General features: G+C 40.5%; 1 protein-coding gene across 16 annotated transcripts in view; it reads right to left on the bottom strand.

Annotated features, from left to right (window-relative positions):
- BRSK2 (BR serine/threonine kinase 2) overlaps nt 1-17826 on the bottom strand; it is a 316315-nt gene that overhangs the window by 28903 nt on the left and 269586 nt on the right. For 9 of the 16 annotated variants that reach the window (XM_051804062.1, XM_051804054.1, XM_051804059.1 and 6 more), the window contains exons 13-17: nt 17244-17309; nt 13295-13318; nt 7532-7592; nt 3015-3222; nt 1902-1950 (exon numbers count right to left, since the gene is read on the bottom strand). In XM_051804062.1, coding sequence (XP_051660022.1) covers nt 1902-1950; nt 3015-3222; nt 7532-7592; nt 13295-13318; nt 17244-17309 — 408 coding nt within the window. Of the gene's footprint in view, nt 1-1901; nt 1951-3014; nt 3628-7531; nt 7593-13294; nt 13319-17243; nt 17310-17826 lie in introns of all 16 variants that reach the window. The other 7 variants (XM_051804064.1, XM_051804060.1, XM_051804066.1 and 4 more) reach the window with 3 other exon arrangements.

The raw sequence follows: 17826 nt of genomic DNA, 5'->3' as shown, positions 1-17826 counted from the left end.
GAAAAAGCAAAGAAATTAGCATGTGAATGGAAGCTGGTGCTTTATTACTTCACACTGAATTTCTCACTGCCATAATGTTGTTTCTTTTCCTACTTTTGGAGTGTCTTGACTACACTGCCTTCTGGAGAGCCTCACTGTGTTCCCTCTCTATCCCTGAGCTCATGGATCTGTAACCTCCAGAGGTTTACCTGCTTGGCATAAATAACAGTATTTCTACTTAAGCAAATGGAGCTTTGCAGGTTTAAAGCAGATGGAGCTAAGTCTCTTTAAATGTCATCCCAAACACATTTTCTAGGACTTTTTCACATGAGAAAGAACAGCATTACCCAGACATGTCAAAGTGTATTACCTAATCATCAGGTTTGTTAAACGAATGGCAGTCATTGCTGTACCAGACAGAGCAAGGACACGTATTTATCACTCAACCCATGAGGTAAATACAGCTCTTGATAAGGGTATCTTATTTCTTACAGAAAGAAAGAAAATACTAGAAAAAATAAGACATGAGAAAGTGGACAGTGAGCAACAGACATCTATTGTTAAAATATAATCCAGTTCATTATTTTTTATGACTTGTGCAGCCCAATTGAACTCATTAATTTGGCAATTACACAGAAAATGAAAAAAGGGCCTTAGGCTTTGACTTGCATCCAAACTGCCTCAAATGACAGGCACTTCTCTACACCAGCTTTTAAAGAGTGAGTGGGAAGCAGAGAGGGCAATAAATTAACAGGAAAACTTCCAACAACTTACATACAATGAAGAAGAGAAATTTAATTCTAAAAGGTTTTCTGTTTTAATGGCCTTAAAAACATGTGAGATGAGAGTATTGTATATTTTTTTCATAATGATGTGCTAATTTTATGAAATTCTCTCATGCCTCTCTATTAGTAAATGCTCGAAAGTGTTGAAAACACAATATATTCAATTCTTCTTCCTGGATTTCTGTTACTAACCTTTACTAATCCCTATTTCTCCCTCTTCTTAAGTCTTTATCTTTCTCCATTATGCAGTACTGCACATAGAGTGCACATTTTACACCAGATAAATACCAAGTCCGGGGAAAGTTGTTAAGACAATACCACAGTCACCAATTACAAAACTTTGTGCCCAAAATTTTCATCCAAGACTCATGAATATTTCATACAAGCATCTTAACAAGAGGCCAAATTGCCTTGGTTGGCAGGGTAAGTCTATGGGCATTGGGTGCACAAACACAAGCTGTGAAAATAAAAAGGAATAATTTGGCATCTGTTGCATATTAGGAAGTGTTTGGAGCAGCACTCTGGCAGGGACTTCCAAACCTGCCATGCAGTGACGCACATTTGTGCAGTGAAACGGCTGAAATGTACGTTGACTTTCAGGAATGAGTCTGGTGAATACGAAATAGCTTCTCCATGTCCCAGTGCTGCTGCCTAGAATTAACACTGTGTTTATCACAGCCAAAGATTCCTCTGAATTATCTTAGCAGAGGCTTCTGCATGTTATCCTGAGGATGCACTCTCCTGTACTAAAAGGAAGACTATTTAGTGCATAGTTAGTGCCAGTATAAGCCACAGATTAGCCTCTCCACACCTGAAGAGTGATCTATTTGACAAGCAGATGAAAAAAAAGAGAAGGAACATGTTACAAACCCAGCAAATTCAGCAAGCCGTGAGAAAATGAGGTGGTTATTGGGAGACTGTTTCATCACCTGTTGACTCCCAGTGCCATTTCTGAAGTATAGATTTTATCCAGGGTCCTTATCAGAAGAATCATTTAACATCTCTACCCCACCCACAGGAGAACAGGTTACAGATACTGATCTAGTACAGAAATATGTCAGCCTATGACACTGAGACAAGGAAATGACATTGGTACGTGGTAGAAAAAAAAAGGTAGTGTACTGGCAAATTACTTACTCTGGGGATGATTCTGGGGTTAAATTAGACATCTCCTCTGGTGTAGGTACTGCCCATGCACATACAGACGAAGAGAGGGAAGGAGAAAAGAAATTGATGATTCAGTACACCTTTCATTTTCTGCTTGTATACCAATGAAACAATGCTGGCATTGCACCCTCTTGCATTTGCCCACTGCCTCTGCAGACTGGTTCTGACATCTGAACACTGGTCATATGTCTCTAGATCACTGCATCTAATCAAGTGCTGCATTTCAAGGCTCACTTCACCCTTCCTTAAATCATTATGCAATCTCGCACTGGCTTCAGACCCAAACACACTGCTGCAATTCTCTGCAGTTCTCTGACCATCTCAGAGACAATCTCACTGACCATCACAGCTAACTATTTCATGGCTGTGAGCTTCCTTTACGATGGGATCACATCCCAGTACCCTGCAAAACCACATAGTGTTGGGATAGCTGCTGCTGACGTCCAAGGATAATGCATGTGGCTTCGGGTGCTCTTTGCCTGAATAGAGAAAGCCACCTGGAACTTGAGGAAGGAAATTTTGCACATCTCAACACTCTAGAGACTTTGAAAACTGAAGCAGGCCAGCAGATATGAAGACACTGATTGTATTAGAGAGATTTTTACATCAATTACCAAAGGCAGTAAAAGAAGCATTAACCAAGATCAAAAAAGCTTTGCTTCAGAAGGACAATTTTAGCCTACTGCCACTGGCTGTCTTTTTTTCAGCAGAAGGCTCAGCCTGTGGCTGTGGAGAGGCAGCAGAGCACAGCCACAGGGGAAATGGCAGAGCTCTAAGTTCACTTACAAAACAAGTGAAGAATGTGAAGATAAATTATTCTTGTGGTCTAAGAGCCACAACAGAGATAGTACGAGCTCTATGCATGGAGTATGAAGAGGGCTCAGGAGATGCTCTTGGAGCAGGTGCAATGGCATGACAGAGCCTGCTCACATGGGGATTAGGGCTTGGCTGATGCTATCACTCTCACTTTCATATCAATACTCAGTCCTTGGTAGATGGAATTTGTAGAGCCGGACAGGTATCAACTTCCTGACGAACAGCTGCCCAAATCAGAACCACCTGTATGTTTGGGTGGATACTCACCTTGTAATTTCCGACGATGGAAGCGAGGAGACCCCAGGAAACTATTCTTGATGGAGTTGAGTCGTGTCCTCCATGGCATTCCTCCAATGCTGGGGCTGGATGGTGGTGTTGGGTTGGGTGTGCCTGCTGGGCTCTCCTTTGGCGTATGAACAGGTGTCCCCTTGGGGGTAGGGAGGGGACTTCCCCTTGGAGAGGGGTGAGGGGTGACCTGTATGATGGGGATAGATTTGGTGCTTGGGTCAGTACTAGAAGGGAGCAATCTAACAGGAGACATAGGGTTGGTCTGTACTTTAGGAACAGCCAGCTGTGGGTTAAAGCCGGCAGCAGGCGAGCGGCCCTGAGCATTCTGCACAGGGTTGTTCTGGGAAGAGGGGGCGCTGGCATTGCTGGTAGGGAGTGGGTTGGATTTAGTAGACTGGAGTGGTTTTTCAGCCAATTTGCTCTTGGATGGCAAAGTCTGCGTCTTTGGGTTGGGCTGAAGTGCTGGCTTTGGTTGGAGTACATGTCCAGGCCTGGAGGCGTTCCTACAAGCATCAGGGTCCAAGGAGACTTGGGGTCGGGGAGAGAAAGGGAGGTCGGAGGTCTGAGGGGGGATGAAGAACTTTCTGATAGGCTACGAGACAGACGCAGAGTGTCCATGCACATCAAAAACAGTGAAATACGCATAGAGCGGGCGAGCAGAGAACGGAAAGTCAGAATAAAATCCATCCGAGTCACAAAGATGCACCATGTCACAAGGAGACACAGGAGATGGAGGTGAAGGGGTAGTGGGGGGAGGGATTTTGCAAAGAAACGAAAAACAAACAAACAAACAAAAAACAAAAAAAAGACATGCAGTTAGCTGGGAACACAGCATAATCAACAACAGCAGCAGCGGCAGCAGCAAGAACAACAGTGTCATAACAGGCTTCATCATATTAACCAACCACGTGTCAGCAAAGGAAAACAACAGAAAGAAAAGTACAACAAAGGAACAGTAAAATAAAATAAATTAAAAAATAAAAAAAGAAAGTAACTAAGAAAAAAGAAGAGAGAAATGCCATCTCTCTGGGATTGTTCTGATTGCCCTGCAGTGTGAAAAGCACGATGCTGTAGGGAGGTGAGGAAGGGGAAGAAGAACCACTCAAGCCACAGACAAACTGAGATGTGCCAAGAATGGGACCACCTCTTTCAGCTCCATGTGCCCATGTGCAAACCCAGTAGAGAGATGAAACTCAGAACAGGTGTGTGATACATAGGGAGTGGCAGGTGATACACAGAGTTACTGCACACACCAGTCAGAACCTCTTTCCTTCCTCTTTACCCCTGACTGGCTAATGCACACCCGAGTTGCAGCCACCCATTGCAGAAAGAGGAGGAAAAGGGAGAGTAATGCCACCTGGGCACCCACTCTCCTCTCCTGACCTGGAAGGTTAAATTTCTCCAGCATTCACTTGGAGGCTTCAGAGCATGAAACACCACGAGAAAAATTATGAACTCAGATTGGTGTTTGATTTGTAAACTGCTACAGCAAAAACGTCAGTGAGGCCTAGCAAATTTATTTATCTGGGAAGAGATGATATTTTCCATCAGACTTTATGCTTCTCCTGCAACATCCCTCATCGCATCGAAGGACAGCCTGATAATTGGAATTTCTGTCATAAAGTCTCAGCAATATTTGCCATTAAGTCTCAAGTCTAAGAAGAGGGTGAGGTGAGCTATTGTTTTGTAAGACACAGTTTAAAAAGAAAAAGACAAGGAAAGTTCATAATCCATCACAGAGTTATCAAAATGAGATTATGATTTTTTTTTTCCGAAACAAGAATATTTACACAAATTAAGAGGCATTTTGAGAAACCATTCATACTTTGACAGCAAACAGCAATAGACAGACTTGGAAGGGTAGAAGCCTTTTAAAGGGATATTAACAAGCTAAAAATCACATTTAAAATAAAACAAATGTCCTTACAAAACATTGCTGTTAACACCTTAGATTACAAGTACTGGAAAAATTGTAAAAACAGAAATCGCTATTCGAGATATTTAGCTTTGGTCTACACTTAGATTATGATTTCTATAAATTATTACCTATGAAAAATTATATATCACCATTATTATTATCCATTCTTAACACCTAAAAGCTGCAATCAAGCACTGTCCAGACATAACATGTACATGTATGTACATGTAACCATGCCTCAAATTTCAGTCCCATGTAAGCACACTTACTAGGGAGTTTACTTCCTGGGTTTGATGAATTAGCAAAATGTTGCCATACTTTAAAAATTGCAGAAATTTATTTAAAGCTTCATTCCTGAAATTGTTTGCATTAAAGCTTTGTAATTACTTCAGAGAACTTAAGAGTTAGGCCACCAAAATTAAAAAAAAAATCACTACATCAAAACATTTGTATTATTATTAGGATTGTAAAGCTAAACTAAAATCTGCTGTGTTGGTAAATTCTGACTGCTGATGGGAAACGATGGGGAAAAGATGAGGAAAGTGGTTAATCTGTGGAAGTCACTACCAGCACCTGAATATTAAACATTTGCAAATGACACCAATGGATAAAAGTCAAAGACTGTTGATTGCAAATGTCTCCTTGCAATTTTTGTATCTTATGTGTGTGATGGTTTGAGAAACAAATATGAAAGAAACAAAAGTCAAATTCAACTCCCACTTGAGCCATTAGGAATCTGAAGAGGCACCCTTAATTACCACATTCTTAATAATGAAATGAAGAACAAGATTACGTCTCTATTTCAGCTGGTGCCATGGGGAACACCATTAACAAGATCTTGTGAAATATGAGAACTTTTAGTTGCTGTTGAATTCAATTCCTCATAGAACTGAACCTAAGCACTGCATAAAATGAAATATGTATTTGCTTTTTAAAGTATGTTCTCTTTCAATAATCTAAGGTGCTATTAGATGCATAGGCAAGGACTTTTAAAAAAATATTATTTTTATTCCATTATTTCCTTTTAAGCCTCAAATTTTACCTGCCTTAATATATCATTATGATCTGCTGAAAATGACATTTGGTTGCTAAATCCCTTTGAAGACTACTTAATCAACTGCCTATTAAGTGATAATGGTAAGATACAGCAACTATGGAACAGATCTTGTCAACCCTATTCTTTGATGTTGTCCTAATGAGATGTCAGTAATTGAACCCAAGAGATCAACTGATGACATCAGGATTTAGGTTTGCTGCACTAGATGCTTATTTTGTGCACAAAACTGTTTCTGTGCTCTTTTTCAGGACATTTTGCAGTGGCATAAAAGTCCTCAGACCTCTGCTTGCTTCCACTGACAACCAGGAGCCCCAGTGCAGAAAGAAAGAAATGGATCTTCACTGGTTCCTAGCACTTCAAAGGTACAGAGGAGACCACAAATACATTTATGCCAGTTGCAAAACAGGATAACAATTGACAGGAACCTAGAATATCTTTCAGAAAACAGTTCAATCAAGCAAGGTGTTGGAAGCTTTACTAGTCTATAAACTTACACCTGACAGTGTGTCTTCATTCATAAGAATTACACAGAATCTTCCTGGGGAATTATAATTTCAAATACCTGGAATACTGATGTTATCTTCCTATAACTAAGAGTAGATCCATAGGTGTATCTGTACTCTAACACATGGAATATATCCATTTCCAATTGCGGATAGCATCTTCTCATGAAGTCATGAAAAGTATGTAGAAACCCTCCAAAGACTCTGGGCCAGACAATCAGGCAACATGGATTGCCACAGCCCTACAGACTCCTTGATGAGGTCTAGACTTTTGTAAGCACTGCAGTCTTAAAGACGTTGTCAGGCACTAGAGATACTCACTTTAATCCCTAAAGAAGTTAACAAGAAGATGGAGGCCCCTGTCATTGCACTTAGAAACTGTAAACTTTGCAACACACGTGCTGTGAGGCGTGTGTTGTACTAGCTAAGTATCAGTAAGTACCAGTATTTAGTTGACCGTATGATTAAAAAGGGCATGTGAAGGTACCTTATTTATAGGGGTTTGAACGTTCTTTACTCATCCTAGTCAGTCAACTTCTTACTTTCCTTTTGAATTTGCTAGCCCTCAAATTTATATAATTTATTTTCTCTGACTTTCTAATACAAGCTATTCTGAGGCATATAGAAGACAACCAGCATGGTTTGGTGCTCTACTGAGACCTAATTGAAGACAGCTGTGAAATGATTCCTGATTACTCGGTCTGAAGCCACACTGTATGCAGACCTCAGCTGGATATGGCAGTGTTTAGTCATAGCAATGGTATTCTGTGTCCTTATGAGACTGAAAAAGGGCAAGGGCACAGTGAGATCCCTGCTAACAGTGCAGGGAACATGTATGAGGAATTCTCTGCTTGCATTTGTAAATAACATTTCCCTCACCATCCATGAAAATTTATAAGCTGCCAAGGAAAAACAAAACATCCCAGCTAAGAGCCACAGCTCTGGAGCAACAGATGCAGAAAGCATCAAGCATGTGTGAGTGAATTGGACCAACAGATCTTGAAGCAGCACCACTTACCCTTGGACTGCTGAGAGGACTGGTGGAGAGCCCAGATGATGCTCCGCTGATTGACCGAGACCTGAATGGACACAATAAGGAAAACATCTCTCAGAAAACTTGGACAAGTAATAACCCTGATCACCAGCCACCACAGGCACAGGCATGAAGTGAGGAGGAGGAGGGAGGCTGTCACTGGAAAAGCACACGACTCTTTCCTTTTCCTTCCTTTCACTACTGTCACATTTTTCAGTTGTCCCCCCCCAAAATCAAAGAAATGTTGTTGCTCAGGGAGAATACTATTAATCCCTTTTGATTAAGGCAATTGCTAATTTCATTTTGGACATCAAGCGCATGGAAGCTACTACATCTGACCTGTGCAAGTTGAACTGCTGAATTCAAAAGGATGGTGAAGACATTCATATTGGTGCTGAGAATTCTGTTTTGCACAGACCCAGTGATCACAGAATGAGACTTTCTCTGTCACGAGCAACATGGAAAAGCACCGTGTTCACAAGACACAAAGGAAGGGGATTATTTCAGATAACAATCATTTTTTATGTGATGACTTCCCACTGAAATCAAAGATCACATTGGCTTAACCCTTTCCAGCTTCTCACTGATGGTTTTCACATTTTTGCTCTCCAGCAAGATTTCTTGCTGCTGCATTAAACAAGCCAGGCCTTCTCAATGGATAATCAGTTCTGCTTTTGTTGATGACTTTACTAATATCAAGATAACAGCTCAAGTGCCCTCAAAAAGAGGCCAGTCAAGGAACAGTAAACTGCCCTATTTGCTGACAAGGTCACCTATACTGTAATGCTCTTATGCTCTCCAGCAAAGGCCACCGATGAAAAATGTCAGCTACTGACAATAAAATGTGCAAATGTGCTATGCTAAACATGGTGAAAGAGCAGACAGGCCAAATTGCACAAACATTTCAGCGGAAGTTTCTAGGAGGAGGGCTGCCCAGCAAAAAAACCCCACACCCTGTGTGTGACTGTACATGAGTGAGCCCCAGAGGCGGCTGCTTTCTATCCTTTTTAAACACAAAGTTGAAGACTGAAACATCTTATAGGAAAGGACTTGGCTAAGAACCTAGTTGTTCAACAACCACCATGCAACAATATGTCAATACAGCAAAACTAACAATGTTTCACGTATAGTAAGAGTCATGAAAGCAACTACTTGCCTTCAGGTAGCAAACATGAAAAGGTGAAATTCCTGTATATGCTTGGAAAATGGAGTGCATGGGTATATGTGTATACATATGTGTCTGTGTGTGTACACATGTATATATTAAAAATTTATATAGGTCAGATAGCTGATGTCGGCTTATACATAAAAGAAATTTAGATCATAAACTATGTCAGTTTACTCTCCTCTGCTGTAGAATAAAACAAAAACATCGGTTTCTCAAATGGTCTCCCGACATATATTGCTAAAAATATTTGAGCAGAATTCTTAAAAAAATCTGTGAACGGCAAAAGAGGAAGTATTTCCAAAGAAAGAATAAGCTACAACTGAACACAATGGCATGTTCTGTTTTCTCTATTTGTATCATCTGCAGAAACTACTCACTGATGGTTTTCTTTGTACCTCATTGCAGTTTGTTCATCACAGTAAGTAGGTGAAATGCAGAACCCCAGTCTCGGCCAGATTAAATCTACATTGGCACCATGAAAATCTCAGGCACTCATTCTACGGAGGAACTCCCCACTTAAGTTTCTCTTTGTACCCTGTTGCACTCTGCCCATCACGGTGCAACAGTAAGAAACTAGAAGCTCACTCTTGGCATTCTCTTGTACTTGATTAAACCTAAATTTTCACCATCATGATCTGGGGTGCTCATAAAGGTTTATGCAAAGTAATTTTAGGGGAAGAACCGTCTGCTCCACTTTTGAAAGGTTACTTTATGTGCCTTTCCCCTAACTGAAGTAGCTGACTGCACCACAGATGTGTTGTGCAGATGGGGAGTAAATTAGTTAAAAATCTTCCTTGCATGAATCATCAGGAAAAGCTTCTTCCAAACCATAAATTACAAGAGGATCCTATAGGTTATCTTGGACAAATGTGGAAGGCATTCAGGTGCCCAGAAATCAGTTAAACACCAACTTAAGAGTTAAAGGAGGTGTTCCCACCAACTCTTAATTATGGTGGGAAAGTCCTCTCTGACACTCACCTGAATTCCGGGATACTCGATTAAAAGTTCCAATCTGCTATTTCCTTTTTGCAATCAGGTGTTTCCAACAGTCCTGAATTCTCCCTTCCCAACCCTATTATCTCCTATTTTTTTTTTACAAAAATGATCACACACATGGAGGGCAAAATATGGCAGGCCCCACCTCCCAATTCTCAGTTTCTTAGCAATATTTGAAAAATTGTTGTTGTGTACTGTGTTTTCATCCAGCCTAGGAGCCTGAGGCAGGGGACATAAGAGAGAGTTAGTATGAAATCCTCTTGGAAATGCATTCAGTATCCATACGCCTGCTTTATTTCTGCTGCTGATTTACATGCAAAATAAGTAAGAAATAAAGTAGGCCCTATAGCAAGTTTCAGTTTGTCCACACTGGAAATTGCATATAGGAGCAGTCAAAAGATTTTAAAGAAACCTCTGTTAATTTTAAATGTTGAGGTGAAAAGAGCTCTACATTTTCAAAACTTTTCCTCTCTTACCAGAACGTGTTGCTATGGGATATGACACCCAGACTGAGGAGATCTTCCTTGCATCGTTTTCAATTTAACATAATGCACCTTTATAAATGGGACATAGTTTCCAAGCTGACTATAAGAACTCAGTACCCTGGCCTACTGTGTGGTTCTATACTCCAGTACAAAAATGCTAACAGGCAAAAATAACAGATTTGTCCCTCTCATCAAGATTACCTTGGCTGAACAATGCTATAATTCAGTTTGTAAAAAAAACAACCACATGCACTGCTCCTGTATCTCAGAGTCAGGTGGACAGAACTGGGATAGGGCCAAAAGAAAGTAATGAAACTGTTGCATTATGCTGAAATGCTGTAGCAAAAGAACAGAGAATTTAAATTTTTATCCCTCTCACAAGAAAATGAAAGTTTGAGGCCCTACCAGCAGCACATTAGTATGGCAGACTCTTATGTCTTATGTGTAGAAAGAGGAAAAAAATATGACATTACCTTATCTCCACGGCTATGAACTAAATTCATTCAGTGGGAAGTATCTGTTAGTGAATAACATCCTAAGAGTCTTTAGAGGCATTAAATGTTACTGGAATTATTAAATTTATAATTATTCCAATAACTTAATACTAAATGCAACCATCTCAGAAACTATGAACATTTTGTATGACTCATTTTGCTCTGTGTTTTGCATTGCCGTATGCCTGCACACTAACTCAATGGAAGTCATCAAAACATTGTTGAAAATACAAGCAGAAGAATCAGTGCAGTTGCTCAGACAAAGAGCATTCCTTCAAACACAACTGCCACATTTAGAGACTCGAGGAGAGACTCTTTGGTCCCTTCCCTGGGAGCAAGTGACACAGTTGTTTTTCCAAGCCTGGAGGGAGGAATTAAAGAAAAACCATAAGGGAGCTAGACCCAAGGTTTAGGAGGGGGAAGATGCAGAGGGCACTATAAACATAAGGTGGACACTGAGACCATTGCAGGCTATTCCTCTCATTCCGCAGACTGACAATAATCTGGAGATGTCTGAGCTATGAAAGAGAGAGGCAAAGGACTGAAACAAAATGTGCATACGTGAGCTGTAGTTTGTAGCTGTGACAATTTTATACCTTATTCAATCTATTTGATACTTCAAAGCATCGAAGTTAAAAGGTCCTTCATTTTAAAGCATTTTTTTACTCATTTTAGCCAGCTGCTGTCAAAGAGGAAGCTGTGCTAGACCCAATTCATGTCAGATCAGTGTTCTCTTACTGGCGAAACTGAGGGGCTGGAATCCAGTTTCCAGCTGGTTTCAGAGAACTGCAGAATTTCTTGAGAGCAGTAAGAGGGCTGAAGCCTGACACTGCTGAGGTGTAGACGGAGAAAAACACAAGACAGAATAACTGCAGCTGACCTGGTAACCGTACTACACATATAGCACATGCACAGAGCATCTCTACATAGCCCTTCTCTCAGATTAGTTTTCAAGTGCTTTAGATGGTGCATCTGCTCGTACACACCAGCAGAGCATAAAGGTTTTGCAGCCACATTTAGGTCGGATTCGGCATTTGTTTCTTCTTCGATAACCATTTCACAGAACTTTTTCTTGCAATCAAAGGGGAGTTTGGTGCCTTGTTGCAGTCCCAGCAGAACTTGCTTTCATAACACAGTTTTACCAGGATGCTGGATACAGCCTCTTAGCTGGTCAAGCTGGAGCCATGCTTCCAAGAAGGGGAGCCAGTGGCATGCATGCAGCATGCAGTAATGCATCAGAATTGTGTCCCTGGGTGAAATGCCTTAGAAATTTTGAATTAGTTTCCATGTGTAGTTTTGAAACTCATTTCAAAAAATATCCAGCCATCCTCTTATTTGCTTCAAGCATAAACTGGGTGGAATTTGATACTCCTCTTTCCTTGCTTACTCAAACCCCCAAAAAACTAAACTGAATTTCAGGGTATGAGACCCCTGAAATTGACCTGAATTAATATGCAATAAGTGTGTTAAATTTCACCACTATTACTCTTGGGAGTCTAAAAGATACAAACTGTGCTTCCTTACTCCCTGATTTAGGGAATATGAATAGAATACCTTTGTTGTTTCACTGCGTTACAATCTCAAATGTGCACATAATACTGTAACAGCTCTTACTTGGAATACTTATGCTTAAGTCAGAAGGTCTGCTCATGGTAATGACTGCTTGTAAGATGAAGCCTTACAAAGAGTACAGAGAAAGGAGCGCAGGTGTTGGTAACACACACTTTGTCCTTTCAGTGCATACAGAGGGTGATGCTGAACAGCACCACCCTCCTTAATTGGCCAGTTATACTAGAGTTCCATTTATAAATGGTTTAGAAAGAATTAATAAATAGTAAAGCACACTACAAACATGAGAAGTAAATGTTACTAGTGCTAATTAGCTTTCTCAAGAAGCTTTCGCTATAGTCTGTAATGATATTACAATGGTTTTATTAAACCATTTATTAATATAATATTCTCCTTCTCCTAAGTATTTACAAATGGAACTTTAATTTGAAGTGTGATTGCATTCTTAGTTGTACCTATATTGTCTTTATTGAAAATAAAGAGCTTTGAAGATATAGCTGTCTCTATGGCCATCTGTTCACCTCTTAAGAAAACATTCTAAAAAGAGAGGGAATACCCAGCATTTTTTTAATAACATGGATGGGATTCAGTTTAATTTAAAAAAAAAAAAGAGGAAAGAAAAAGAGAAGAAAAATGGATAAATTAGGATTAAAATTAACTGGAGGATACCAAACAGATACAAAAGTGCTAAATGGAGAAGGGGGTTTCATTCTAAGAAGGTGTCCTGGTACCTGCACAGTGTCTGAGGATAGTTTTCTGTGCCCACAGATGTTGAAACAGAGGGACAAATAAGAGAACAAAAAAGAATCCTAAAAAGCAAATTATATGGAGTCTGAGTCCAACATGAAAGTTCACAAACACACACAAAAGCACCAAAAATGCTTCTTCCCACATCTCTCTCTCTCTCTCTCCCTGCTGTAAAGCCTCATTCACCGAAGAGTATGAGCCTGTATTGTATTTGTAAATTGCAAATGAAAAGTTCCTCTACAAGATACAACAGGTCCCGCAACAGGAATAATCCAAAACTAGAGCTTACCCCAACGGATCAGCACTCGCCATCCTCGGAAAGGAAAAATGAAGAGAGAGGGAGAGAGAGAAAGAAAGAGAGAAGGGTGTGGAGGCAGGTGGAGAGAAGAGTAGGAAAAGCAGAGTGAAATACTGTTCGGAGAACTGAACGGTCATAATTATTGCCACCGGTGCCTATGTCTTCAGAGACCAGGAACACTAGGGGGACAGTTTCATTTACCAGAAAGTAACTTTTATCCCACTCACAATATTGCAGACCTTTGGCACTGGAGAATATGGAGAGGGACATACTAAGGCTGTAAAAAAAAATTCCCAGCCAAATCCCAATTAAAGTAGTCAGCAGAGCAATGGGTTCATACTTCATGCTGCATTTCTTTTCTGCCTCTTACAAAAGGCACAGTTACATCACACTGTTATCAAGAAAATTGGGGTTTTTTGTCCCCAGTTTGCTCAGTGCAGTGTCCCTCTGTCCCCCAAGCTGGCCTGGTAAGAAGTACTTTTTTTGCCATGAATGAACTGTGAAACGTATTGGTTATTAAAGCATGCATTTCTGAGCCAGCCTGGGAGCCCAGGGTACAAGATTGTAGCTCAAGCTGTGAATCTGCTTTGATACTGCCTTATTAGTCATGATGGTCTTACAGTCAGGAATTCACATCAGCTAGAACATACCAGCTCAGCAACCCAGCACTTATCTCTGTGGATGCCATCTTGTGCTCCAGGATCTCATTTTTCATTTAAAATAAATTCAGTCTCTGGGTCTTATAGGTTGCAAAGGAAATCTTTCAAATGTGAATGGAGAATAAATCAATGCTGTGCTGAAAAGAGTCTGAAAAAGCAGTTCTAAAAGCAGACTGAATCTCTGGCATGTTGACTTAGAAGGCTAGTGACAATTGAAAACTTCAGTATTCTTAATTTTTAACTAATCACCAACACATTCAAAATGGAAAAGAATAGTCAGGTTATTAAGTTTTCAGGGGTGCAGATAGCAGTCTCAGGAAAGCGTCACCACCTTTTCACATTAACAAAGATTAGATTAGAAATAAAAAAACAGTTTGGTGTTATTAAGCCAAATTATTTTCAAGTTGGATGCAATGCTTTTTTTCCTCTCTGTCATTTTCTCTCTCTCATTCTCTCCATTTTCAATAACAGGCTCCCAAGCTGCCAGAGCTACCTCTGGCTGGGTGAGAAAAATCCATTCTCCACAAGACAGTCTCCAACAGAAATGCCAAATTTAATATATGCCCAGTAGATTTCACAGTTTACTGCTCAGTGCAACTAGCCATGCCTCCAGTTACATCAACATTGCAAGTGCTTGGCTGGGCAACCAAGGCAGTTTTGAGAACAGTTAAAATGTAAACGTAGTTAGAATAGGACAAAAAAGCTGTAGTGCTATGCATTGATAGAGAAGTGGAAAGAAGCATTACAGTAAGTTCTTTTTCATGTGTCTGAGTGACACTCCATTTATATTTCAGTCTGGAGTGCAAATTTGGGTAAGATATAATTCATATATATACAAATATGCACATATTTAGGGACAAATGCTGTCCTCAATTGTACCTGTACAAATCTATCTACAGTGATGTAACTGAGAAGAGCAAATTGACACCCATTGTATACTGGAACCTGTGTGTATATTTATACAGAAAATACACCCATATTCATACATGCAGAATAATAAAATGTAAATAGAATGGGTGCAGGAAGGTTCAATAATGTTTCTTTTGAGTCATTTTCCCAACTGGGAAAGCACTGAAGAAGTTAACAAAGAGAATGGAAAGCAAATTGACAATAGGGTAAAGAAAAAGGGAAATGAGGTTTAAAAGAAATGAACAATCCCAGGACACAATAGACCCAGAAGCGCAGACATGTGCATTCCCTATAATATTGAAGCAAGTGAACTACGGAGCTGCAGCAACCCAGATACAGAAGAAGAGAAGCACTGAAAGAGGGGGTGAAAGAAAGTCAGAAAGAAAAAGAAAAAGAAAGGGACAGTGGCCTCAGCTACTAAGACAACCATGTGCATCTAGAGGGAAGGGACCCTTAAAGATGCAGTATTCCTTTAAAAAAGATATCATAAAATTGGATAATTAAGCACTGGACAAAAATTTAATGGCCACCCTGATTATCTGACCCCATTTTGCTGGGGTTCACTTCACTGCCTATCCCTTCTTTTCACGCGCACATCTAGAATCCAGGTTCTTCCCACCGCTGAGGTCCTTCATTCTAACTCTTAGAAGTGGGAGGGAGGTAAGATCACAGTGAATATGATCCTCAAAAAAACAGCCTGGTCCTTGAATGAGCAGGACCTTGGGTGATCCTCGTGCAGTGCTCTAACCTTCTCCTGTTGTCTGAAAAATAGCACCTTTGAGAGGGAGCATGAAATGCCTGTGTGGATTTAACAAATTCCCTCTGAAATTACTGAAGGGTCATTTCCTCTGCTCCTAACACAGTTGTAGCAGCTGCCAGAGATGGACAGAGGGACAAGGAATGGTGGTAGGAACATCTGCTGAAAGACCCCTCTCTTGTAACAGACAAAATTTCTGCATTTCTCTTACTGGACCTGACTTCCAATTACTGTGAAAAGGCTCCTATTTGGACTAAGTTTTAAGGCAAGAAGTTCTACATGTTCATGAACAGAACTTACATATAGGGGGAATCAGAAAGGAACAGGAATTTCCATGTCTATGCTAACAGTCCAGGAAAGCCCAGGCACTAAAGGCTGTATAACCACTAGTTCCTCATGACTGTGGAACTAAGAGGTTGCTAATAGTTCAGGTCTAATGCTTGTTAGTATTTTGGCATCTTAAAGAGGGTGCTTTACACACTACATGAGGCACAGTCTCTCCTGCAGATGCGTGATGTTCTACACTATGGCAGGTTCAGGACTTGAAACACTGCCTACAAAAGACTGTCTCAGCCTGCAAAAGGCCAAAACAGGGGCTGTCCCTCACACATCCTGCAAGTCTCCTGGGGCTTAAAGGCCACACTTATCTTTAAACAGAAAGATTTTTATGAAAAAGGGAAACAGAAAGAAGAATGGTTTGCCAAGGTCATAGGTTCCTTTAAGGAAGCCATTGCTTCTCCCTTTTTTAATCATATGCCACACTCCTAACCTTTGGGTAAGCTAAGTATTTGTCCAAAATGTATAAGGATTACATTTTGATGTGGAGTTATCCATTGGAATGCCAGCTTTCAACACAGAGAAAAATTCTCTTCCTCCGAGACCAAAATTTTAGAAATAATATGTCCACTAAAAACCTTCCCAAAAGTCTAAGCTTTTTTTTGTGTTAATGGACCCACATAAGTCTACTTAAACTCCCTAAATCTGGTGGCCTGTCCGTCTTCCTTTGTGCCTCTATTCACAGTCAGGAGCAACCCTTTTTCCTATTCTTCACCATCTGTCACTTGAACTGTTAGATTAGAATCATCCTCCAAAAAGACTTCTCTTCAATCATATTTTCCTCTTGTGTCCTCTGGGTAGTCTTAAGGAGTTTGTCTCCTACCTATAGGTACTCTATATTTTGCTCTGTCAGACTGAATTTCCAGTTTCCTACCATTGCTGTCACTGACTCAGTTGTGCTGCTGTTTCTAATGCTGGGAGTGGAGCACTCTGGGCTTTCCTAGTGTTTTATATTCCAATCCTTCCCAAGGACGTCTTAGCAAATACATCTTCTACCCTGGTTATCCTCACTCACAGCAGAACTGAACCAGAAATAGCAGTAGGATGAAATTTTTGTGGGGAAATCATTGATACAGTCCCAGGCTGCATTGGGGATAGCCTCAGAGGAATGGTACTACACAAAAACATATGTGGTGTGGGGCTGTAAAAAACCACCCTTTTTGCTTCTCTCTAAAGAGAGAATAGAACAGCTCTGTCCCCACACGGAGAAGGTAAGTACTGCATCTTTAAGGTCTCAGCAGTGAGGTAGAGGAGAGGAACATATTGTCAGTGTTTATACCTTTCTTCTTTGTTGAATTTGGGATTGGCTTCAGAGATATCCAGGCTTTTACTGAACATTGTTTTACTATGGCAGGAACAAAGCGAGAAAACAGAGTTACTACTGTGGACATTTTTATAAAAGAGAGTCACCTGAAGCAATGCTGGACACCCAGCCCCCCAACCCATCCTCCCCCTTTTAAGCAATGCTCTGAAAAATTTTTCCTTTTACTTTACAGCTACGGCTCACACCTACACAGTGCTGAAGTTCATTATCTTCCCCTGACTTCCAAGGTCTGAGATGACTTCCCCAATGCACACTTGTAAACCTTGCTCTCCTTTATCCAGTTTAAAACCCAGGTACCATCTACTTTGTCACACTGTCCAGGGAAAACAGAACATGCCTGAAGGCATAAATTGTAAAGCATTCATTACTCAAAACTTTTCTAGGAGACCTCAAAACTAAGCACAATCTGGGAAAAGGTTAAAATCAGGCCATAGAGCCTCTTAGAGGAATGGTAATCCATTTTGCATTCTAATTTGTAGGGTCCATTACCACTTAACTCCCAACTCTCTTCCCTATACTCAGTGTATAGAGAAATGCC

The sequence above is a fragment of the Manacus candei genome, unplaced genomic scaffold (assembly GCF_025592945.1).
Source record: "Manacus candei isolate 608988 ecotype Guabito, Panama unplaced genomic scaffold, ASM2559294v1 h1tg000060l, whole genome shotgun sequence".
Taxonomy (NCBI): domain Eukaryota; kingdom Metazoa; phylum Chordata; class Aves; order Passeriformes; family Pipridae; genus Manacus; species Manacus candei.
This window is presented reverse-complemented; position numbering and strand designations above follow the sequence as displayed.